This window comes from Gekko japonicus, unplaced genomic scaffold (genome assembly GCF_001447785.1).
Source record: "Gekko japonicus isolate JY-2015 unplaced genomic scaffold, Gekko_japonicus_V1.1 scaffold242, whole genome shotgun sequence".
NCBI lineage: Eukaryota > Metazoa > Chordata > Lepidosauria > Squamata > Gekkonidae > Gekko > Gekko japonicus.
Genome location: NW_015159717.1, coordinates 712,865 through 739,325, shown reverse-complemented (window position 1 = coordinate 739,325; position 26,461 = coordinate 712,865). Strand labels below are relative to the sequence as shown.

Sequence of the window (26,461 nt, the reverse complement as noted above, 5' to 3'; positions counted from 1 at the left end):
AATTGTTATAAGCAAGAACTCTACAAGTATATTGTGATAGTAAAACTAATTGTACTAACATTTTTACTAACAGTGAAAAGATCTCCTCCTCTTGGGGTTTTAGTTTAGTGTGGTTTGCTTTCCTTTATCCTTAGTTGTAGTCCCTTCCCTAATATTTCTTTGTAGTTTTGGTAGTATTTGCAAAATAAAAAATATCCCTCCGGGAATTAAAAAAAAGAAGAAGCAAAAATGCTCCCTGGTGCATCAATTTTCATATTACACACACACATGGGAACCCACAAGCACATCACTGTCCCCTGTATCCCTCTGTTATGTATTGAAGTTTGACCGCGTTCGAGGCCGGGCCTCCATGTGGTCATGCGAAGCAGCTGAGCTTCGCCCCAGTGAAAAATGGCCTGAGCGGATCCTAGCCCGCACCTATCTGAGGGCTAGGGTCCTAGCGAGGACCTATGGAATGCCTGACCAATGTAAATAACCTATCACTGGTGTGGGGTGTGGGGCATAAGCCGGCCTGCGAGCCACTAGAGTTTGTCTTGTTCTTCACTTAAAATAAAAGTATGAGCTGAAATCATTGCATCAGCCTCAGTACTTTTCACTGGCGATGAAGGTGGGATTCTGCTTCCCTTGAACAACGACCACAAAGAAGAGCTGAGCATCACACCGCACACTGCTTCTCGCAGCACCGCGTCCCGCACCGCTCCCAGCTTCGGCAACATGGATTCAGATTCCAGTGAGGAATCAACACTGCCCTGCTTCGCCGCCACTCCTGAGCTTCATCCTCTACGTGAAACATGTAAGATGGCCGGCAGCCAGGGTACCATCCCAGAGTTCAACGCCACCCACCCCGAAGAGTGGGAGACCTGGTTGGAATGCCTGGAAAATCATCTAAAATACCACAACATTACAGATGTGGGAAAGAAAAAGGCCCTACTGCTCAGCACGTGCGGCATTGAGATGCTCCAGTTGCTGAAGAACCTGATCAACCCGAAGACCACAAAGGAGGAGACCTATGACGTCCTTGTAAAGGCGCTGACGGACTACTTTTCGTCCAAGCCTACAAAAATTGCGGAGCACATCAACTTCTTTGTGCACATCCAGGGCCCGGATGAGACTGCCGTGGATTTCCTGGCCGAGCTCCGTCGAGCAGCCTCATGTGCATTCCTGAGCCTAGCAAACACCCTCATGAACCAGTTTGTGGTAGGTCTCGGGGAGCACAAGCTGCGTTGCAAACTGGCCAGCCATGATGATCTGACCCTAGACATGGCGTTGAAGGAGGTGGCAGCGTATGAGAAGACCCATCAAGACCGCCGCGGCAAGGCGGTCCAACGTACGGACACAACAGCAGCTACTGATGGATTTAATGAGGAGGAAGTTCTGCAAGTTCACCGCCCATCGCATCAACCACCACGCCTATCGGGATCATCCTCGGACAAGGCCTCCTCGTCCTCGGCTTCCTGCGCCAGCTGCAGGGAAGTGCATGAACGTCAGACGTGCCGGTTCCGGGACGCCGTATGCCGGTCTTGCAACAAGCAAGGCCACATCGCCTGCGTCTGCCGCTCCAGAGGACAGCAAAGAGGAACGGCCATCCACCAGGAGTCTTCTGATCTACACACCATCATGACCCACCACCAACAGCACCAGGTATTGAACTTGCCCCTGGATGGCCCTAACAAAATGCATGTCACGGTATTGATAGAGGGGTTCCCCTGTAGAATGGAACTGGACACGGGTTCGTCCTTTTCCATTAGTTCATCTGACACGCTGTGCACTCTCTGCCCATGGGGGGGCCCTCCTACAAAATCCCCGGGGGTTAACATTACAGGACTTTTACAAAAACCCCGTTGCTATCTGAGGTTGGGGCAAGTTCAGGGTGCGATATAAGGACTTTGATGGACTCTTGGACTTGCTGGTGGTGGAGGGTTGGCTCACAAGTCTTCTGGGCCTCTCATGGTTCAGCGCGCTGGGGTTCACGATCTCGGGGGTAAATCAGGTCTAGCTGCTGGACTTTACACCCATTTGTGATGAATTTCTGAAGGTGTTTGATGGCACCCTAGGCAAATACACTGGGGCGCCAGTGATGCTGGATCTCAACCCCACGGTGTGGCCCATACGCATTAAAGCCCGACATCCCCCCATAGTGCTCAAACCTAAAATCGAAGTGGAACTGGATCAGCTTGGTTGCTCAGGGTGTGTTGGAGCTGGTCACCCACACTAGGTGGGAGATGCCGATTGTGACCCCGGTTAAGCCAAATGGGGATGTGCGAATATGGGCGGACTATAAATGCACTATTAACAAGGCGCTGCAGGACCACGCATATCCTGTGCCAGTGGTCAGCCACGTGTTGGCCGTGCTAGCGGGTGCCCAGGTCTTCGGGAAACTAGACTTGGCCCAGGCGTACCAACAGCTGCCAGTCGACGCCACCACTGCTGAGGCCCAAACAATAGTTACGTACAAGGGGGCCTTCAAAGTTAACCGTCTCCAGTTTGGAGTGTGCATGGCACCTGGTATCTTTCAATCGTTCATGGATTTGCTCCTTAAAGGGATCCCTGGAATCCAGCCTTTTCTAGATGACGTGCTCATCGCGACCCCGGACTCTTCCTCTTTTGCTGAATGGCTCCTGGCGGTGCTCCAATGCTTCGATTCTGCTGGCCTGAAAATAAAGCGAGAAAAATGCCTCTTGGGGGTGTGTCCAGGGTGGAATTCTTGGGGTTCGCGGTGGATGGCCAGGGTATCCTTCCCACAGATGACAAGGTCCGCGTCATCACGCAGGCACCCCCATCCACGTCCAAGGCATAGTTGCAGGCCGTTCTTGGACTTTTAAATTTTTAGCACTCTTTTCTACCCATCAAGGCCGCGGTGGTGGAACCCCTTCACTGCCTGCTGGACAAGACTGCCCCTTGAGTCTGGGGCCCCAAACATGATGCCGCTTTCTGGGCAGTGAAGGGACTTTAAAAAAAATCCCCCTAAGGGGTGCGGTCAAGGGCTTCGCTGGTCAATATTCCTGGCTGGCTACTCTTAGGCCCTGGTTCACTGGCTGGGTAAAACAATGGGTCATGCCAATGCATTGAGCTGCCTTCCCCTGCCCGTCACGGACCCCAACCCTGCCCTGGTGCATCAGGTCACTCGGGCCAAGGGGTGAAGAGGCCAAGAGGGAGCCGAATTTACAGCTTTTTCCTCCCACAAGGATGAACTGTCGTCCTACAAGGGCTACTGCAAACTGTGCATCTGCAAGCTTATATTGAGTACAGTTACAAAATATCAGATCATATATTCAATAATATGTTTTCCAGGTCATTGAAACAAATGATGTCAATGATGGACGAACTCCCCCGGAGTTGATATTCATTTCGAGGCTTCTTCCTCATACATCAAACCTCATAAGTGTGCTTCCACATGATCATAAATCTTCCAAACTGGATATTCCTTGGTTCCTATATGTTTTGATGTTATTCACAAGAGTTCTTAACCATAATATCAAAGACGGGCTGATCAGATAATCTCAGTGAGAATTATAATAATAAATGAATTGTTGATGGCCTTATCAAATTAGTTTTGAGGAGCGGAAAGGTGGCAGTGGGTGGTGGATGGGAAGAACTCTAGGTCATGTAGTGCTTGTGATATTACTTATGGTGTGTGATAGGACTGAACTTCAGAATGGCCTCAGAATCTGTTTTTGTTGGTATGGAAAACAAATCATATTCTAGAGAGCAGTTGAAATGTGTGTATGTGTGTGTTTGCTGTAGCTTCCTTAATGTTCCTCCATTCTCTGCCAAAACAGAGCACCTCACAACCTAACTCCAAATAGTATTGTTCTTAATAACAACACAAGCAAGCAATTACATAATTTCTTTGTGTGTGTGTGTTTTTATTACAGCTACCAAAGCACACTTGATTTGGGTTGTGCTGATATAAAATTGGTATACTCAACCCAAGGCTGAACTTGCCTGTTTTTCATTATCCTGACATTATCCTGTCACTGCTATCTGAAAATAACAGGGTTGCAAGTTTTAATCAATTCAATGGTGTAATTAATTGATTGAAACATTGTTCTTTGGTTAAAAATTCCTCACTGTGATTTTAAAAAAGACATTTCAGACAGCATGAAGGGAAATTGCCATTCATTTTTATAGAGGGATCCCCGTCAGTGTTCCCTCTAAGTTGAGTTAGTGTGAGCTAGTTCACATTTTTTTAGCCTCCGGCTCACACATTTTTATCTTAGCACAGGAAGGATGGCTCCAGAGCAAACTAATTTATGCAGCAGCCAAATCACACTCACAACTGATGCCAGTAGCTCTCAAAGTAGAATTTTTGCTCACAAAACATCACAGTTTAGAGGGAGCACTGATCCCAATCTCTTAATTTTTGAATTATCAGTGAACATTCTGTTGTTGGCAATTTCCCTTCTTAACAGTTATGAATATTCCATGATATCATGACCACACAGTTAATGTTTACTGGGTACTCATAAGTAGGCAGGTGACAGAGAGTTTTTTTGCTTATTTATCTGATTATGCTTTATATTAGTGTTCGATGGGAGCTCATTGATATTACATTTGCAGCACTCCAGGATCCCTTATTAGATAATTAGACACAAAAAGATTATGAGGTTTTGGATCTCCATTTTAGGTTTGGCCAAAATAGTAACTTGGTATTCTTTGAACTTTACTACAGAGATCACTTTAGTCTCTTCCACTGTTTAATGAAATGGGCTGATCATCATAAAATGAAAATTACCTTTGTCATATGAAGGGAGGAGAAGGGAATTTAACTGTCAGCAGTGAGTAGACAATTAGCAGACTTCAGGGAGGCAGTGGGACAGTTAAGACATTGTTGCAAGAGAATAAGTGGGAAATGATGGATAGATCAAACTGTAATAAGCATATGGTGAAACTGAACAACAAATTAGAATGAGATGGGATGCCAATGTGCAGTGTGCTGAGATGAACCATCAACAGAGCTATGAAAATGGCTCTTCTTAGGCTGAGGGATACGGTTTTTTTATACTTTTGCTTGCAAAGATAAAAATCCAATATACTCCAGTTATAAAAAGATTATTAATGAAAGCTCTGTTTGCCTAAAACTTATAGGCAACTCTTGTGAATGTTTGCTTTTATAATAGCATCTCAGGTACATGGGCTTAGAAAGAGTATATAGAGCATATTAGTGGGAAAACCAGACATCAAGAAAAGTGATGGTTTCTTGTTGATCAATTTCATAGCGCATACAATGTATGTTGGGTTAAAAATTCTGGAGAGGAAGACGTCATCAGAATTTCAACTTCATTTGTAATGGTATCTTGGTAACCTTATGGGGTACTCTGATCCTTTGGATCCTGTAAGTTCTTACATTACCTTCACTGGTATTATTACTAATGTGGTAGAGCTATTATGACATCACTCTTGGTAATGTTCAAACACTTGTGACTCCATGGAAGAGACTGCAATATGCAAGGTATATGCAAACATATGTTAACCTGTGTGATTACTGCATGCTGAATATTAACAGCAATAAGGTAAGATGTACCATTTCTAAGTTCTAGCTACAGGCACCCCTGGTTATTTTTGTCTAGAGATCAGTGGCATCCTACTGAAAGTGTTAAACACTTTTGTAGACTGAAACCATTGATCATGAAAGGTTGGTGTGAGTTCAGCATATTTCTAGCAATGTTGTAAAGGACAATTATAATTTCTCATCTTCCCATAACCTTCTTTGGGAGATCTAATAGGTTTGTTTTTGTTCAGTCGCACAGTCGAGTTCGACTCTTTGCGACCCCATGGACCAGATCACGCCAGGCCTTCCTGTCTTCCACCGTCCTCTGAAGTTGGCTCAATTTCATGTTCATTGCATCTATGACACTGTCTAACCATCTCATCCTTTGCCGTCCCCGTCTTCTTTGACCTTCAATCTTTCCCAGCATCAGGGTCTTTTCCAGTGAGTGCTCCCTTCTCATTTGGTGGCCAAAGTATTTGAGCTTCAGTTTCATTATCTGGCCTTCCAGGGAACAGTCAGGGTTGATTTCTTTGAGGATTGACTGATTTGTTCTTCTTGCAGTCCAAGGGACTCTCAAGAGTCTTCTCCAGCACCATAGTTCAAAAGAATCTATTCTTCGGCGCTCGGCCTTCCTTATAGTCCAACTCTCGCAGCCATACATGACTACTGGGAATACCATTGCTTTGACCATGCGGACTTTTGTTGGCAGGGTGATGTCTCTACTTTTTATCATGCTGTTTAGGTTCGCCATCGCTTTCCTCCCAAGGAGCAGGCGTCTTTTAATTTCATGGCTGCAGTCACAGTCTGCGGTGATCTGGGATCCCAGGAACGTGAAGTCTGTCACTACTTCCACAGCTTCCCCTTCTATTTGCCAAGGAGTGATGGGGCCGGATGCCATGATCTTAGTTTTTTTGATGTTGAGCTTCAAGCCCACTTTTGCGCTCTCCTCTTTTACTCTGAGCAAGAGGCTCTTTAGATCCTTTTCACTTTCAGCCATTAGAGTGGTATCATCTGCATATCTGAGGTTGTTGATCTTTTCCCCAGCAATCTTAATTCCCGCTTGTGATTCATCCAGGCCAGCATTTCGCATGATGTACTCTGCATATATATTAAATAAGCAAGGTGACAATATACATCCTTGTCGTACTCCTTTTCCTATGCTGAACCAATCAGTTGTTCCATATCCGGTTCTAACTGTCGCTTCTTGGCCCTTATACAGGTTTCTCAAGAGACATGTGAGGTGGTCTGGTACTCCCATCTCTTTAAGGACCTGCCATAGTTTGTTGTGATCCACACAGTCAAAGGCTTTAGCATAGTCAATGAAGCAGAAGTAGATGTTTTTCTGGTACTCTCTTGCTTTCTCCATAATCCAGCGAATGTTGGCAATATGATCTCTCGTTCCTCTACCTCTTCGAAACCCAGCTTGTACTTCTGGTAGTTCTCTATCCACGTACTGTTGAAGCCTAGCTTGTAGGATCTTGAGCATGACCTTGCTAGCGTGTGATATGAGTGCAATTGTGCGATAGTTTGAGCATTCCTTGGCATTGCCCTTCTTTGGGATTGGAATGTATACTGATCTTTTCCAATCCTGTGGCCACTGTTGCGTTTTCCAAATTTGCTGGCAAATTGCGTGCAGCACTTTAACAGCATCATCTTTTAAGACTTTGAATAGCTCAGCTGGGATACCATCACCTCCACTAGCTTTGTTGTTAGTAATGCTTTCTAAGGCCCATTTAACTTCACATTCCAGGATGTCTGGCTCGAGGTCAGTGATTATACCGTCGTGGTTGTCAAGGACATCGAGGTCTTTCTTGTATAGTTCTTCTGTGTATTTTTGCCATCTTTTCCTAATCTCTTCTGCTTCTGTTAGGTCCCTACCGTTTTTGTCCTTTATCATCTAATAGGAGCCCCTTCCATATATGACCACAGGATTAGAGTGGCATATAAAGTTAATAACTAAGGACACAGAACATTTTTTATCCGGTAATCTTAGTGCATGTTCATTACTGGCTGTGACTGAGGGTAAGACTGAAATAATGATGCTAGGCTGTGCTGGGGTGGTGGTGGAGGATAAGATCACTAACAGTGTAGGTGTTTGTTATTCTGATTTGTAGAAGTGGGATGCTTTTGGATCCACTATTGTACCTTGAAGGTGGTAAGGAACACTATTCACCAACTCCACTTGGTGAAAAGACATGGCCCCTTTAAATAGATTTCCATAATTTGTCCTCTCATAAACTTCAAGGACTAGGCTACTGTAATGTGTTGCCTATAGAACTGCCAATGGGCTTTGGCTGCTGCCCAGTGTGGTAGCCTGCATCATGATGGGGGTGGGTCACTGTGGAACTCTTTTCTCCTGGAAACCATAAAAAGAAAGGTTTGAGGATTTTATAGAAGTACAGTAAGACTTTTTCATTTGGGTTGATTTTTGTAGGCTGGAGTTATGCATGCTTGGGAAAATGTAATAGATTTTTTGTATTTAGCTATTTATGACTTAATTTCCCCAAAATTAATTGTTTTTATTTGGAGTGTCATATGAATAGACCTTCAGTTGCTGCAGAATAGAGGTGAAATCATATAGTAACACGGCATTGCTGCATAAGTTGATTGAAATGCAAAGGATATGTATGCAAGGAATAGTTTTAAATAATGAACTATATGTACATATAATATGCTTGGCTTCTGTTATCTAGATCTTTAGAACTTGCAAATGCATTCACATACATTCTCATTCTCATACACCCATTATTGCTCTACACATTCTTATAAAATTGTAAAACAAGAGGTTTGTTCTCCTTAATAAAAGTTGGGTAAATCTTATCCCGAGGAGCTGCAGTGGCTCAAGTGGTTAAGACGCTGAACTGCAGGCTGTGGAAGGTCGGTAGTTCAGCAGTTCGAGACCCGAGTGTGCCGCATGACAGAGTGAGCTCCCGTCCCTAGTTCCAGCTCCTGCCAACCTAGAAGTTCGAAAGCAAGATATTGCAAGTAGATAAATAGGTACCACTTCAGTGGGAAGGTAACAGCATTCCGTGCACCTTGGTGTTTAGTCATGCCGGCCACATGACCACGGAAATGTCTTCAGACAGCGCTGGCTCTTTGACTTTGAAACGGAGATGAGCACCACAACCCTAGAGTCTGATTCGACTGGCTTTCGAGCAAGGGAAACCTTTACCTTTACCTTTTAAATCTTATCCCAGTATACCAATTTAATCAACATCCAAGAGGATTTTTATAATGGGGACATATACTTATGTATAAGTGGCTTCCTATAACTATATATTGTCACACAGTCAGAACATTTATGCACATAAATGCAAGTAAACAAGAAGCTTGTCCTCAGAAATGTGTGTGTGCATATAAATGCACATGTGGTGGTGGCTTCTTTATGCTTGTGTGCTAATCTGTGCACCACCCACACATTGTTCCAAGTATGTGGAATTTAACAACTTGAAAATTGTTCATTTTCAGTTATCATGGAAATATATAACAGTTTCTTAAACTAGGAGAGGAGACAGTGTCATTGAAGTTGAGCCAGTTATGTGGGTGTAAGATGATTAATGTGGATATGATGTAGGAGGAAAAGGAATACCATACTTTTTAAAAAGGACTGTATTTCTAACACATTTAATATTCTTTTCCAGAAAGGTGGGGTGTTTTTATTAGAAAGGTATCACCAACATTAAATCTAAAGCTTAATTCATTTTCACATTACCATCTGGGAACCTAGTTACATTAGTGAAAATAAAAATGGTAGCCAACAGTTACCAAATCAGGATGAAAGCAGTGTAGACACTGACACTTGCTTTGCAAAACTGCAAATCTGTGGAGAGACTGTATAGCTATATAGATTTCTCATAATGTATAGATGAGATCCACATAGAAATACTGGCTGTTTCTTGATTATAGGTGATGGTGCATAAATTCTAGACATCTTCCACACGAGCAAGGAAGGCAGAACCTGCCATATTTACATTACTTTTGCAAGTATTAATGGGAAGCATTTGTAATCCTAGAATTTTTAATCTTGACTAGTGTTGGGCAAATGATTCATCTACATTTTAAAATGCTGTTTTTTCAATATATTTTTCATTAAGCTTCACTTTAAAGGATTTTCAGTGTTGATGCAAACCTGGGAGGTGTATCTTTTCTAAAAATTGGAGTTGCCCTTTCTTGCATTTGAGGAAATTGTTTTTCAAAATTATTTTGCCAGAATTTGCAGTGGAAGTTTCAGTTCCTTTATATGAAAGATGATTTTTGATTTTTCACAAATTTAGGAACATTCTTCAAAAATAGTTCCAACATAAATTTTTTTTCCAAAGGAGAGAAATAAAAATAAAAGATGAATATAGTAATGAATAGATTATAAAACTGTGAACCAGATGACTTTCATGTCATCTTTCCTAAAACCCTTTTTTCAACTGAAATGAGATTTGTTTTCTGGTCTAGCTTTGGGTGATATGCATTTCAGACTCACAGAGATCTGAGTGATATAGATGGCTATTAGATGTGCTAGAGCTCAAGAAACTGTGAGGGATTAAATTATGTTAAATGGGAATACTTTTTTTTTTAAGACCCCGGAGGGGATTTTTTATTATTTTTATAAATCTACAAATACTACAGAAAATAATAGGGACGGGGTACATATATTGGGAGAAAAGAAAGAAACCAACTAATACCTAAAAACCCAAGAGAGGAGATCCTCAAAGAATCTTAGTTACATTAAGTCATAACTTGTTTAAGTCAATATGAATTGAGTCAAGTTTTTCACACATTTTCACCTTTCTTTAACAAATTTAACTGCTCAGAAACCATACCCCCCATCATCACATTTTTTCATCATTTACTTCAAGGCACAATTCAGAGTCCTTCGGCCTCTATTTCTCTTTTCCTCGTCTCTTCCTCAGTTTATAGGGACTTTTAGGAGCTGCAGCTCCTTGCTCCGACAGCGAGTCTTCTCCAGAAGATTCCGTCTCTAGTTTCGCACTCAAACTATTGTCATCTTCTTTTCCTTCTTCCTCTTCCTTTCCCAGCTGAATCTTTAAGAATTCTTTGGCTTTAAAAACAGAGTCAATTCTTTCTTTTTTGTCTTTCATCTTAAAGGCCACTCCTTCCAGAAATAATCATTTATATCCAATTGAGTTTGTCTGAAGATAAGTCACCAACTGTTTGTACTTCCTTCTCCGTTGTCTTATGTCAAATGGAATATCCTTCAGCATTCTGATCTTGGTTTCCCCCATTTTCAGGGGTGTTCCAGAAACTGCTTTCAGGATTGCATCCCTTATGTGCCTCTTCGAGAATCTCACAACAATCTCCCCAGGCAGATTATTCTTTTTTATATAGCCTGAATATGATCGATAGATCACATCCATTTCGTTTAGTAACAGTTCCGCAGTCATTTCTGGGGCCAACAATTCACTCATTAGTTCCTTAAGACTTTCTCCCGGTTTTTCCGGCACACCCTGGAAACGAAGGACCATATTAGCCTTATCCATTTGTACTTGCAGCCATTTATCTTCCATTGAAGTTTGCTTTAATTCCAGCTTTTGGACTTTCTTCTTCACTTTTTCAGTTGTTGCAGCCACCTCCTTAATTTTCTCATTGTCTTGCTTCATTATCTGTATCATGTCATTCATCTGGGTCTGCTGTGCTGTTATCTGGGTTTGCTGCACTGTCAGGTTTTTGGTTACCTCTGATATTTGTTCTTTGAAGTTGTTCAACTGTTCCAGCAGAGGGCGCATACACTCCGCTACAGTCTTTGCCAGCTCGTTCGTCACTTCCGGTTTAGGGCTCTCCAGTCCTTTTACTTTCGAAATCAGCTTGTCTTTGTCCCTCTTGCCCGCCATCTTTGCTGTTTGTTTACTCTCCGCAAAAGTTTTTAAAGAGTCTCTGAAATGTGCTCGACCACTTCACTACCTTGGTGAGTATATCTAAACAGTTTTTTCCGCGTCTCTGCTCGCTCCCCCCCTTTCATTTAAAAGTTCATGCGCATGGGAGGCGTCCCCCCCTGCTCGCTTTTCTCATTCCGCAAGGTGGGGTGGGGAGCGTCTTTTCTTTTAAAATTCGTTTCTCGGTTGACTCACGTTCATAGTTGGTCATCCGACCACTCTTCTTTCATCGTATTAAATGCTCGATCTCCTACACTTGACCCGGTTAGCTTCACTGGTGCTTTTTCAGCCTCTCAGCACGAAGAACCACTGGAGCAGAGGGGAGCCTCGATTCTCTGGCATTCCGCCATCGAAGAGGCTACCCCTCTAAAGCTCCTTGGCCAGGGCCCCTTCCCCGGTTCCCTGGGGGGATTTACAAGCCTGCTCGCCCCCTTCTTCGGCCAGAGCGCGGATACCCCCCCCGGGAGGTCCGGGAGGAGAGTCCGCAGTCGTGCAGCCATCGACTGGAAGTCCAAATGGGAATACTTTTAAACAAAAATTTTATTTGGACAAACTTAAATTAAACTTTACCATATGTTGTTAGTTGTCAGGAAAAACTTTAAACCAAGTTCCTCTCACAATCACGCAAAATTTACTTTCTTGCTATGTCTTTTAAATAGCTCATTTTAAAAACCTACAATAAAAGCTACTTCAAAGGAATTGTCAAATAAAATGGGTTCTGCTCACCTTTGAAATGTGCTTGAAATACTTAACGCAACCTGATAACAGTGTGAAGAAAACAATAGTCAATGGAGAGGTTGAGGCTCAGTGGTAGAGCATTTGTTTTGCATGTACAAGATCCAGCCACAGCCACAGGATCACATAAGAGGTGATGTGAAAGGTCCAAGATCCTGAAGAACCACTTCCAGTCAGAGTGGTCAATATGGACCTTGAGAGACCAGTGACCTTTCACAGTATGAGACAAGCCCATCAGTCCAGTGTTCCATCTAAACTGTGGAGTGCTGTGAGCAAACATTCTACTTCATGAGTCAAAAGAGCTACTGGCATTAAAGTTGTGAGTGACCCTATATTTGACTATCACGTAAATTAGTTTTTAAGAAGATTATTACCATAACCTTGTAAAAATCTCAGAATGAATTCGTTTAAACTATATTTTAAGGATTGTTCATCTTTCTGGAACAAAACGCAGTAACACTTAGTAACCTAGCTAATCCTGAAAGCTCTTGTGGCCCCTTGGTGAATAGTTCAATCTCCTAGACTACTTGGTGCATGGCAAAATAGGACATCAGGTATGCCAAATATAACAACACCTATTCAAGGATGCTAACACACAAGTTCAGCAAACTAATGCTGTATTTTAGAGAAATTTGTTGCAAGCAATTTCTTCCTACTCATGAGCATCATGTTTCCAAATGACTTGGTCTACACTTGTAGCAAAATAACAAAAGTGGTAAAACAGACTGTAGTAGTTCAGATTACAAAAAAAAGTAACACCTTTTAATGGCTTGTTTAATATTGGTAATTCTTATGTTGTTGTTCTAAATGACATGTATCCAACTACACAATTTCTCTAACAGACCAGCATCTTCATTTGCAGATAAGTGGGTGGTGATTTCCCCCAGTTCTACTCTGTCTCTTCAACACACACCCCCCCGCTCCTCAGGGTACACTGACCTCAAGAACAACGTTTCAGGGACCTAGTATACTGTAGTACTGGGGGGGGGGGTAAAGTCCCACTCTATGAAGTTCACAGATGTACTGTTGAGTCACCATATAAATCCTCTAAATAAAAAAGACACTTTCCCCCTAAACTCTACAAAAATTCCCCTGTAAAGAGAAATCTTGGTTATCATGGAAAGTTTAGAACAACACTCCACAATATACTTTTCTTAACATTATTTACAGGGAGCTTGCAATGAACCCAGATGCCATACATTGTTTATTACGGTCAAAGACCCATCAACCCAGATGCCAATTTTGCTGCCACAAAAACCCAGACAACGCAATCACGGGACTTTAGCTTGGACTCTTTAGCTTGGAGAAACGACAACTGAGGGGTGACATGATCGAGGTTTACAAGGTTATGCATGAGATAGAGCAGGTAGAGAAAGAGGTACTTTTCTCCCTTTCTCACAATACAAGAATTTGTGGGCACTCAATGAAATTGCTGAACAGTTAGGTTAGAACAGATAAAAGGAAGTACTTCTGCACCCAAAGTGTGATTAACACAAGGAATACTGAAATGCTACTCCCTAATAGAGAGCTACTAGCCAACAACGTGAGACAGAAAGCAAATGCCAGCCAATTCAATGTAGGCCTGTTGCCACAAAAAAAAATTTGGACTGGTTGCTACAACTAGAAATTTAGTAATTGGCTTGCTCCTATTCAAGTACTTGCAATGGAACTGAAAGAGAATTTGACTAAGAAGAAAACAAATAAGAATCTATACTGTTTTTAAAAAGAAACTAAGCTGAATCAAGAGGCTGACATCTTCCAACTTTATAAGACTTCTTACTCATGAGGAAGATTGGTGAAATGAGTGTAAAAACCGGTGTGGTCATTGAGGATATGATTATGTTGGACTTTGCTTTGCCTATGTCTGAATTCTTTTACCATATTGTAAGATTAATAGCTTTACAAACTGATGCTCATAGAATTATTAAATGTGTAATTGTTAATTTTACCACAGTGGTTTTTGGTCTGTTGGCATGCTACTGTTCAACAGCAGCCAGCCCACAAAAACTAATGTGATGTAGTAGTTAGAATTTCAGATAAGGATCTGGGAGACCCACGTTTGAATCCCTATTCTGCCATGGAAGCTCACTGGGTGATGACTAGAACTCCTGTCTCTCTGAAATCATTGATGAAATTGTCCCCTGATGTCCTCTTCATTCCTGGTCCAAATTATCCCCCTGGCGCACCTTGGAACTCAGCGGGATGAAACGGGAACTGAGATGACTAGAGCGAGTTTCGCAGTGAACTTGTGACGAGGCTGCAAGAATATCTTATATGACGTTTATGAAATCCTATGAGGTGGTGGGGAAGGTGTGAAGAAGAAGTTCTACACAGCCTCCATCACATCTGCAAGCACTCTTCCAGCACAATTGTTTAGGGTAATTAGATCTTTAACCCCTCTCACTGAGAGAACCCAAAATATTAGAAATTCGGCCCTTAGCTGTGAGGCATTTGCAAGCTTTTTTGCAGAGAACATCTTATTGCTCTGTCGCAATCTCCTGGCCAACGTTGATACAGTAAGTGAACTGGAGGCCCCTTGGCCATTTTAGGATTTAGTATTTAACAGCTTCAGCCAACTCTCCAGGCCAATGTTGGTAGGATTCTGTGTGCTGTTAGGCCAGCCACATGCCTCCTAGACCCGTGTCCCTCATGGCTAGTGAAAGCTAGCAGTGATGAAATATGGGGTTCCCTGGTAGACATTATCAATCCGTCCCTGGCTTTGGTAGTCTACCCGGCGGGATTGAAGGAGGCTGTGGTTGCACCACTTTTAAATAAGTCAACATTGGATCCTTCAGATCCTTCCAATCACTGCCCAGTCTTGAATCTTTCATTTATGGGTAAGGTAATCGAGACAGCAGTCGCAAAGCAGCTCCAGAGTTTCCTGGAAGACACATCAGCCCTGAACCCATTCCAGTCCTGCTTCCACCTCAGCCACAGGATGGAGACGGCTTTGTTTGTTCTCACAGACACACTCTGCAGACAGTTGGACTGAGGCAGGTATGCACTGCTGCTACAACTAAATCTTACAGCTGTGTTTGGCATGGTCGACTATGACCTTTTGACCCACCACCTTGCCAACGCAGGAGTTCATGGGGTAGCCTTGAAGTGGCTGATCTCATTCCTCCAAGGTTGGGGACAGAGGGTGGTGCTAGGAGAGAGGGTGTCATCCAGGTACTCCTTAGTTTGTGGGGTCCCTCAGGGGGCAATCCTCTCCCTAATGCTGTTTAACATCTATATGGGCCACTCACCCAAATGGTGCGGCATTTTGGACTGGGATGTCACCAGTACACTGATGACACCCATCTGTTGTGTTGATGGGCAGCCAGCTTGATACCACCTCGGCATACCTGGCTGAAGGATTGGAAGCTGAAGTGGGATGGTTGAAGCAGAGCTGGCTGAGACTGAATCCTTTTAAGATGAAGGTTCTGTGGCTGGAGCATGGAGACTCAGGATTGGGGTGCCAACTTCCAACTCTTTTCTTAAACGGTATTTTATTAATTTTTTCGTACATACTTTCAACACAGAGACATACATACATATTCAGGGGGAAATCTTCAAATAATTATAATGCTTATGCCTAATAACTAAACTCCCAACTCTTGACAGGCACCAACCATCAGGAGTTTGGGTGTGATCCTGGATTCCTCCTCAACAATGGAAGCCCAGGTCACAAATGTTGGGTGAGATCCTGGATTCCTCTTTAACAGTGGGGACCCAGGTCACAAATGTTGCCAGACTGGCGTTCTTCTAACTGTGCCAGGTCAGGCAATTGGCCCCTACCTGACTCATCCTGATCTGCCCACAGTAATCCATGCAATGGTCACCTCCAGATTAGACTACTGTAACTTGCTGTATGTGGGCCTACCCTTGAGGCTGACCCGGAAACTCTGGTGTTGACCTTCAAAGCCCTTAATGGTCTGGGACCTACATATCTTCGGGACAGCCTCTCCAGTGTTGTGCTCGGTGGATGGGAGATAAAGGTAGGTTGGCTGGTGGAAGGGGAGAAGGAAGCACGAAAAGGGGAGAAGCTATGGGGGCTTTCAGGGAAGGCAAAAAGAAAATAGTGGGGGAGGGGAAATGGGATGCCCCCTGAAAATCCTTGCAGGTCCTCCGCTCATATAATTCTAATCTTTGACATATAAAAGTATTAAGTAGAATGCAGGTTGTATAACAACTAAGTCCAAAAATATTTTACCTAACATATTAAGATAAAGAGGACAATTCACACATTTACAAAGTCCTAATGTGTCTTACATATCCATCCCAGTCCTGTTGACTAGACATTCTCCAAGACTTCTGTGCTCAGAACTTAATTCTCAGGTGCATGTGGGTCTTATTCATACTGGGGCCATGGTGTGCAGGTATGGGGGCTTAAGCCTCCTCTCCATGCCCTTTTTCTGACCTGAAATAGCCTCAGGGAGCTGCTATTTGCCCAGTTCAGGAAGTTTATGTTTATTGATGGACAGGGTTCCTGCTAAGGTGCGCACAACTGTTTAGGGCTTACACAGCATTTTTCAGCCCAGCACAGGGACCATGCAGCTTGGCAGGATGCCCAGCCAAGCAGGAGGTGAAGAAAGAGGCAGGCTCTGGGGGAGGAGGTGCTGCTGCTGCATGCGAGCCACGGCTGGCGGGTGGGCAGATATCCCCTTGCAGGCAGTCCAGTCCCCAGGAGCTGCTGGCATGGAAAGGAAGCCAGATATGGTGGTGGTGGGGATGATGCTGGGAAGAAAGATATAAATTGCCACTCTCTACCTCCTTGGCTGGGCTACCTTGCAATGGAGTCTCCAGTGCCCAGCCAGCTTTTCCTTTCCAACCTCAACCAGACAACTTCCTTTTATCCCTAGCCCCATTTCCCAACTCCTCACCCTCTGCTGGCCTTTAGTGAACTAGCTGCTGGAGGCTGTAGTTGCACTGGAGACATGCTGCACACCTGCCCCAATCTGCCCTATCTAGTCTCACACTGGAGCCGCAGCCAGGCCTCCCAGCATTGTGGCTTTTGGGGGCATTAGGCCTGGCCTCACTCTGCGAGGCTCCTGCTGTTGGGCCCACCCTGAGGACACTGTTGTTTGACTTTTTATTTATTTATTTATTGCATTTATATTCCAACCATCCTACGAATGGACTTGGCCTTGGTGCGGCCACCACCTCCTTCATGCTCCCCTCAACCTCTGACCCTCCAGTTAGCGAGCAGCCAAGGCCAGGGGTCTTGGGGAGGGCAGAGTCTGGGTTTGGGGCTCTGGGCACCCAGCCACTTCCTGGATGTCAGGGGTGCTGAATGCACAAGCAGAAGCATACATGCTAGGGAATGCACCGGATTGTATGGATGTGTTGTGGGGCTGCAGGGCAGCTGCGGCATACTTGGTTGGCATATTGACACTGAGTGATTGCGTGCAGTCTGCAGCACCATCCTGAGCCAGGTGTCAGAACCACGCATCACTACACCTGAGGCCGGTTGGCTACTGCTGCCTGGGAGAGGAAAGTGTGTCACCAGGTGAAATGGGCAAGGCAAGGGAAGGAAGAGGGGATGATAGATGGAGTAAATTGGCAGGCTGCGGCACACAGGTAGTGAAGGGGGAGAAGAGGAGGAGGAGGATGGTGGAGGTGCGTTACATGGACAGTGTCACACTCATTGCAGAGGACTTTTGGAGGAAGGGATGAAGTGCTGCCCCAAGCTCCTCATCTGAAGGACAATTTGCTAGCTCTTTTCCTTACCCCTGTTGCAACTGTACTTTGCCAATGGCTATAGGAAAGGGGTTTTGAGATCATTTTTGAAATCAGTCCGGGAACAGGTGTGCCATAGAAATTATGCTACTTTTACTGATGAGGCATAGCCTCTGCTCGCACTGCAGCAGATAGGCAGAAGTATAGGGAATGCCCAAGTAATGCCCAAGTTCCTTGAGTTGGTTTCCAGCATGATGGACTCGACTGTGCGACTGAGCAAAAACAACAACAACAACAAGATTAATAGCTTCACAAATTGATACTCATAGAATTATTAAATGTGTTATTGTTAATTTTACCACAGTGGTTTTTGGTCTGTTGGCATGTATCTGCACACTGTGACCCCTTCTCTGGCTTTTTTGAGTTGAACAGTAGCAAGCAGCTAGGCCTGGGTGATTCATGCAAGTCACGTGGTAGCAAGTTGCCTTGCAGTTGCTGATGGTCCTGGCCCCAATGAGTCATCCCTCAGAAGCCATAACGACCCTGGAAAGACCCCTGCTTTTTAGAAGAAGAAGAAGAAGAAGAAGAAGAAGAAGAAGAAGAAGAAGAGATTGGATTTATACCGTGCCCTTCACTACCCAAAGGAGTCTCAGAGTGGCTTACAAACTCCTTTCCCTTCCCCTCCCCACAACAGACACCCTGTGAGGTAGGCGGGGCTCAGAGAGCTCTTGACAGAAATTGATCTTTTTCAAGAAAAGCTGTGCCAGAACTATGGCTTGCCCAAGGTCATCCAGCAGGTGCAAGTGGAGGAGTGGGGGATCAAACCCGGTTCTCCCAGATTAGAGTCTGCACACTTAAACACTACACCAAACAGAAACCAAGATGTGAAGGGTGGCAATACTGTTGTAGTTGCCTAGCGATGGCTGCTGAGGACATTTTTTCTTAATGCTTCAAGCACTGCTTCTGTCATTTTGGAGGTTTTACAGAGGAATTCTGTGTTGCACCTGCACTGTGGCACATGTCCATGGCACAGCTGCAGCACCACTAGTTGTCTCCCTAAGGGGATAGGTACATGGTGGCTGAATGGGAAACAAGGGTCCCCAAGAGTGTTGCCAGGCACTGCCATGGTGGCATCTATGGTGATCCCGCCATAATATTCCATTCTGGCATTGTTGCGAGGTGGGGGTGGCATGACAGGACAGGCAGGACCAATGGGAGTCATGAGTCAAGGAGATCAAGTCAAGGGTCCATCACTGGCAGGGTAGTGGAGAGGGGCAGGACACAGGAGCAATGCTCCTCCTCTTTCACATACCCCCCTTAAAGAGACCAGCTCCCATTGCGAACCCAGGCCACTTGTCAGTGGGGAGAGGGGAATCACTGGTCAGCTCTACGGGCACCCCACAGTGGTGCTCAACACACAGAGCACACAGGGTCACAGAGAGTGAAGATGGACAAGAACGTGGATAAGAGAGTACCCCCTGCACTGGTTGGACTCAACGGCACAGCACTACTAGTGATCTGTGCCAGTGTAAACTGCCCTTGCTCTGGTGTAACTTCAAATTATGCCACCATAGGGGTCAGTTACCTCCCTGTTCAACCCCTCCCTCCCGGATTGCTCAGTTAATACCTCAATACATTTTTCTTAGATTTCCAATCTGGGGCTTTTCTCAGGTTTGCAGACAGATCTATCTTCTCTGTCCATGGCCTCAGTTTCCAGATTTAAGTATCCACAGATAGGGCAATGTTGCGAACTAGATATACTAATCATCTTGTTTGGAGATTGCATTTCCCCCTTTTCAGAATCCCTTTGCATCAACTGTTTCCTGCTGTAGTGTTCAGTTTTAAGGTATACATTGTAATCTAGTGCCCTAATATTGGAATCAGTGAAACAGTCTACTGCTATGGATATATTATGCAAGGGTTTTTTCACTTTCTCCTCATCAATTCTCAAAAATTTTCAATAAACACCAGATTAAGCAGTCTTCAAGCCATAGTTCAACACAAGACACACAATGCAGTGAACTATGTACAGGTGATGTGTCTAAGTATGCTCAAGAATTTAGCGGAATCGTAATTCAGTGACAGGATGCACAACAGCTCATAACATCAACACTGAAAATTCAAGATCAGGTCTGAAATATCACGTTCTCAAGCCTAAGCATTGTTGTAGTTTCATAAGATTATACTTTTCTACCATGAGGTGCCCTTTTATGGCCATGGCACAAAAGCAGAATAAATCATGCAAATACCTGAACATTTATTTAATGTGTATAGAATTACAGAATTCGACTTTTCTTGTTACAAATTTTGGATAATCTTTAGAAAGGAAGTTTAGGAGCAGGTGTTTCTTGTCTGACTCTGATTATGAAGAATAAATGTAACTATATATTAACATGGAGCCGAAGGACAATAATAAATCAGTCAACAGGGCTGTAGTTAAGAGGTGGGCCAGTTTTGTAAAACTGTAATCTATCTGATAGCCTAGTTTATTATATAAATAACATTCTGTGTGCATAATTTACTGCTTTCCAAACACATTTTCCACAGCTGGTGAGCATGTTTTTTATTCAACCATAAATCCTTCAACTAATACTACTCTTGAACTGCTCGTCTAGCAGAACCATAAATGAAATTACAAATAGATTTAGATGATTAACTATGAAGAAGAAGAGAAGAAGAGACTGGATCTCTCTCTCTCTGCTTTGTTCCTGATCAATCCCTTGAATATGTACATCATCCACGAATAAATAATTATGTAAAGTAATCTATATGAGCTAGGTATATGCTTAAAGTTGTACATCTGAATTTAACAAATGAGCTTTCAAACAGGAGTATCATGCAGATATATTAAGCAGGGAGCAGTGCTTTGGTTGCATCTCTGATTGAGTAGAAACATCGTGGGCTGCCCAATTTGCCAATTTCTTGGGCTAGTCATCCTCTTTGACACACTCTCTGGCTGTGAGCCTTTATGCAGTGGAATACGTTATGTAAAGCTACATTTTTTTAAAGGAGGCAAGTAAACCCCAATGAACCCAGAACCAGGAAGCATGGACAGATCTAGCCCTGCTTGGGAATACCTGGTGTGTGTGTATGTGTACGTGTCCTTGTACAGACTCCACCTTGTACAAGAAATATACTCTAGTCAGTATTCCAGATGCACAGGAAAGAGCTGCTAGTCTCTCTACTCTGCTTTGCAAGTGTGTTATTTAAGTGGAGCACAGGTTATTTATACTGTAAAGTCTTTTTTATACATTATCTTCCCAATGCTGTGAGCCAGTTTATTGTGGACTTAAGTCTGTAAGAGAGTCAGCAAGGAACTCTTTCCCTTTTATCATTCTAATTGGTTGTAATAATCAGAACCACCTCTGAACGCTACCATTTCTTTTATGTTTTTTTATTTACTCCCTGCATTCTGAAAGCAACATGCAGTCACAATATAGCTGTCTTTATGAGCTGTGCATGCTCTACCTTGACACATTTAAAGTATTTTCTGAGTACCTCTCCTTTTATTGTGAACACACCTGGGCTTTGCCATTGTTATACTGTGCTCTGCCATAATGCATTTTTAATGACCCAATGACCTTTCATACCCAATGCTTGATAATGTTTCTGTTCAGGGGGGGAAACCCAACAGTTTACAGTGGCCCTATTTTTGCATTTCTAGCCATTATCATGTTCTAGGTTGACCTCTCTCTGCATTACTTTGGTCATTTTGGTTTTTTTTCAAGCAAATCAGTGTGTGTATTTCTCTGATACAATCAGCTGGTTGCACTGCTAATCCAAACTAGTATGTTTGGGATGGGAAGGGAGATCACTTTGTCTTGAGGATGAAATATGTAATTCTGGAAAAAAAACACACATCTCTTTCTCGTTCACTGTGCTTGGCCAGTGTTCTTGTGATGCTATGATGGAGGCATGACATATATTTGATGTGGCCAGGGGTCATTTCATAGAAAAAGAGGTGCAGGAGCTCATTAGCATAACTTATTTGCATATGCCACACCCCCTGACATCACCGGAAGTGTGTTAAAAGGCAACACCGACTACTTAGGCTCCACTGGACTGTTTTGGATTGCTAGCTATGGGGGGGGGGAAATGCGCAGATCTGCCCTCACAGAGGAGGGAGAGCTTGTACCTGAAGGTGGGCTGGAGGGGGCTCTGCAACATACCTGGCTGCTTCTTGCTCCTCATGGCCCGACTGAGGGCTGCTGGGAGCAGAGGGCGGGGCTTGTTGTATGTGCCCGCCCCCTGGGCTCCTTACTGCCGGAGCTCCGCTCCTGTGCACTCCCGAAGGAAATGAACCCTGGATGTGGCAATCAGAAACTGCTGTCTCCTTCACAGTTGAAAGGGAAAGGTCAAGGAATATCAAGTTGTATAACCTTGTGTGGGCCTGCAGACAACCTTCTCCTCACTTTAGTGCTTTCTGTTATCTTGAGGTTAGTTATGTCCATCTAGTCCATTCCTCCTGTTTAAAAATAGGACTGCCTACTTGTTGGTCCCCTTCTCAAGCATTAGCCAACACAATCCAGATGACAGTATTCTACAAGCAAAGAGACAGCATGTGTACTGAGAACAGTTCAATAGCCATGTTGTTTCATTGGTCCATCAAGTTCAGTACCTTCTTTTAAAACTAGCAGTGTCTATCCAGAGTCAAAATTTTCCTAGTCTAGCTACCTCAGATCATTTGAATGCTGGAGATTACCGAACCTAGGGCTTTCTTTAGCCATGAAATAAACACTTACATGTGAAAATATCAGAAATTATGGCAACCTATCTGAAAAGAGATTAAAACTAAAAATAATGACTGCATTAGTATGAGCACACAATTAATCAGAACATGCTTTAAATTCTAAAACCAATAACACTGTGTCTTCCTGTAGCAAACATTTTCTGACTTTTGTGATAAAAAAAGATAAATTAAAGGAATTGTTTTCTACTGGCAAACCATCCATAATAATTTACTACAACAGTTTTTAAAAGTATGACAGACTTTCCTGAAAAGTGCAGTCACCAATAGATGCTCAGGCACTTTCCTACTCTCTCTCTCCTATAAAGTGTCCTTACCAGGCAATGAAACAGAGCATCCTGCTGTGATGTGTGCACCTCAGGAAGAAATGAGTCATCTATTTTCCACTAAGATAGATCAAAGTGGGCAGCGTGTTGGTCTGAAGCAACAGAACAAAGTTAGAATCAAGTGGTACCTTTAAGACCAACAAAGTTTTATTCAAGGTGTGAACTTTCATGTGCATCCACATTTTTTCAGACAATGAAATTGAATTAATTTCATTTCATAGTCTGACGAAGTTTGTGTGGACACAAAAGCTCACACCTTGAATAAGACTTTGTTGGACTTAAAGGTGCCACTGGATTCTAACTTCATTCTATTTTCCGCTGCCCTCCAAGTCTTTTTGCTTTGATACTTCAAACAAGTTGCAGAGTGCCATTTAAAACCTACCCCTCTCATTTCCTTGATCTGTTTGCATTCCTAATCAAATCACAAGAATGGTTGTTCTGAAATTAAACTTCTGCATCTTATATTTGGAAGGTTTGGATTTGCTGAGATCCACTGTGCCAAAATTTGAGACCCCCCCCAGTTTAGTCTTTCGCACTTGAACTATATTTTACTTCTTCAACCATAACAATCACTTTTTAAAAATAAAACGTTTAGATTATAGAAAAGGTGAAAATGAGAAAAATTACCTGTTGCCTCCACCATTCCTTCTAGGATTACAACTATTTCTAATTCCTCTTTGGGCAGCTGGGCTTTAGAAATCTCCCAGAAAGGACTCTGTTGGTTTATTTCATGGCTGATAATCAGTGGTGAAACCAAAAAAAGACGATCATCACCTGTGTAATAACCTACATTGATATCTGTCTGGTTGAGTGGTATAAATTCCCCCTCCTTTGTCTGTTTAGACTTGATCAACTTGGCTCGTATTGATGCCTCCACAATGTGCGAATTCCTGAGGTCCCCAACTCGGAACATCAGACACAGCTTTCCATCGCGCATTGAAATGACAGCATTGGTAGAAAACACCAGAGTTTCTGCCCTCTTCTTGGGCTGGGATATTTTCACAAACATGCAGCCAACCATGAAGGCATTAACAATAGATCCTAAGACAGACTGAACTAGAAGCAGGATAATTCCTTCAGGACATTTGTCTGTGATGACCCGGTAACCATATCCAATGGTGGTTTCTGTCTCTATGGAGAATAAAAAGGCTGAAACAAACCCATTAAGGTTACTGACACATGGGGTCCATTGCATATCCCCTATATGTTCCATGTCTCCTCGGATGTAAGCAATTAGCCACCAGATAAATCCAAAGAACAGCCACGTCACAGTGTAAACCATGACAAAAATCAAAAGGTTGAATCTCCACTTGAGGTCCACCAAAGTAGTGAAGATATCAGTCAGATAACGATAAGTCTCTCTTACATTTCCATGGTGGACATTGCATTTTCCATCTTTCCTCACATACCTCTGGATTTTTCTCTTGGTACATTCTTTGCTTGCGTGCTTTGGCAGATCTTCTCTGGCTTGTTTGGGCAACTTAGGTGGATGAATTGTAACAGGGCTCTCCACGTCCTGCTCCATTGAGTCTCCCTCCAGCACATGAGCTGACATTAAAGAAAACAATAACATAAATATGGATATGCTTGCAGAACATTGATTATTCCAGCACCTTTAACACCTGCTGTATCAGCTGCATGGAACAACAAACGTTATTCTGAGTCATATTAATGCATTAAGAACAAAGGATTGGATCCAACCAGCTTTTCCACTAGTGAAGAAGTCCCCTATGACTGCCAAAAATGCTATAATATATCATGGGACCTGCATAGACAAAAGCCACAAGAAAGGTCATTGAATGAGAAAAAGCTAACTGGATCCAACCCCAAACTTTTAATCTCCTTTCATGGAAGTAAATTTGCTTATTGATAGAATAAAGTAATCTTGGCTACATTAATAGTTGCATGATATAGAATATTTTCAAATATATCTATGTCTTCTCATTTTCCTTTTATAAAGGAATGCTGTTACTTTTTGATTCTGATTCTAATTAAAAATATCAGCTGATAATTTTAAATTAACATCCCCTCTGAGCCTTGTAAATAGAATAAATCCATATACTAAAACTGTATATTAGCAGTAGTTAATACCATGTTCTATATAAACGAATATTTAGATAATGTAATGCACACAATGCTTTAGGTTTTGGAAGCAGTTTCACTGTTTATCAATATGAATGAGATGGATTTGTGCATCTGTAACATTATTTCCCACACAGAGAGATCCGATCCTTTTTTCATTATTGGGCTGTTGTATCATCATTTGGCCCTGTGTATTCATGTGCCATTGACTATCACTGGGTGGATGCAAAGCCTGGGCATCCTTCTCTGCCAATGTGCAACAAAGTTTCCTGTTGTATACATTCATATACTATCACTGGGTGGATGCAAAGCCTGGGCATCCTTCTCTGCCAATGTGCAACAAAGTTTCCTGTTGTATATTCCTGTTGTATGGGGGCAAAACCTCTTTCTCCATCCTTTCTTCAGTCTTGTACGTCAACCTTCCAGCAAGTACAAGCAAAGCATTTGCCTCTAATCAGTTCAGATCAGGAGTCCTGCCTATCACTGGGTAAGGGGGAGCCTGAGCCTTAGCTGCTGAGTTGAGACTGGCCCTGCCTGGCAGTAGATATTTTGAAAGAGACTGCATAGCAGACACAGCTCCAGAAAACTTGACTTGTGCTTGTACAGAATTAAAGTTATCCTAAATCATTTGTGACTGGTAGGAATGTCAATTGGGACAATCCTGTTTTGCACAGTATCTGCTAACTCTTCTAGTTGGATGAAGCCCCAGACAGGCTTGTATCTACTGAGATACACTCTCCCCTTTCTGCTATTTCTGTTGCCTGGTGACTTGAAACCTGATAGTGAGGCACAAGAATGGTGGTTAAATCGGAAAGTTTTCAGTTGTTAAAATATCAGAAATTGTTGCAGTTGGGTTGGTTGTATTAGCTAAAGTAGGGACGATTTTGCCAGCTTTTGATTGGTGATTATTTTACTACACAGCCGTTATATTGATTCCCAAGTCTCAGCATAATTCAGTATTGTACCTCAGTTACATCATTTGCACCACTTCACTTAATGTCCCTCCATCTGATTTCTCTCCAGATAAACTTTGATGATTTACATGCCCTGACTGTTGAAAAGTCGAGGAGCCAGCAGTACAGAATTTAATTTCCTTTGGTGAGAGAGAATACAGGAGACTTAATTATGTAAAATGTTGTAATATTTATTTACTAATAAATCAGAACACTCTGTGAGCAAACAACACAACCACTAAGCCAGGATCAGGTTCCTGAAGGGAGTGGTTGTACACCTTCAACCTACTCACAGCTTTCCTATTCTGTCTCTGCCCAACTTTAAACTGCAAAAGCGCCTTCTGGTTCTCTCTCCCCCTCCCTCCCTGAAACACTGAAGGGCTTTGCATTCCAAAGGCCAGAACCATCAATGATAGTTCAGCTCTCTTGCTGATTCTCTTGACATCAAGTTTGTCGGGGGAAATCACAGTGATAGGCCCATTCATGATAGCCAGACTCAGAACATCAGTCCATCAAACGAAAGGTAAATCCCCAGATGACTTTTAGGTAGCCCACAGTTCATCCTGGAAAAGAAGATTAAT

General features: G+C 43.1%; 1 protein-coding gene across 1 annotated transcript in view; it reads right to left on the bottom strand.

Moving 5' to 3' along the window:
- The window catches only part of KCNJ6 (potassium channel, inwardly rectifying subfamily J, member 6), a 29,650-nt gene extending 5,265 nt beyond the window's left edge, over positions 1–24,385 (bottom strand). The window contains exon 1 of the mRNA XM_015418390.1: positions 23,473–24,385. Coding sequence (XP_015273876.1) covers positions 23,473–24,370 — 898 coding nt within the window. The 5' untranslated portion in view covers positions 24,371–24,385. The remainder of the gene's footprint in view (positions 1–23,472) is intronic.
- Between the last annotated feature and the right edge of the window lie 2,076 nt (positions 24,386–26,461).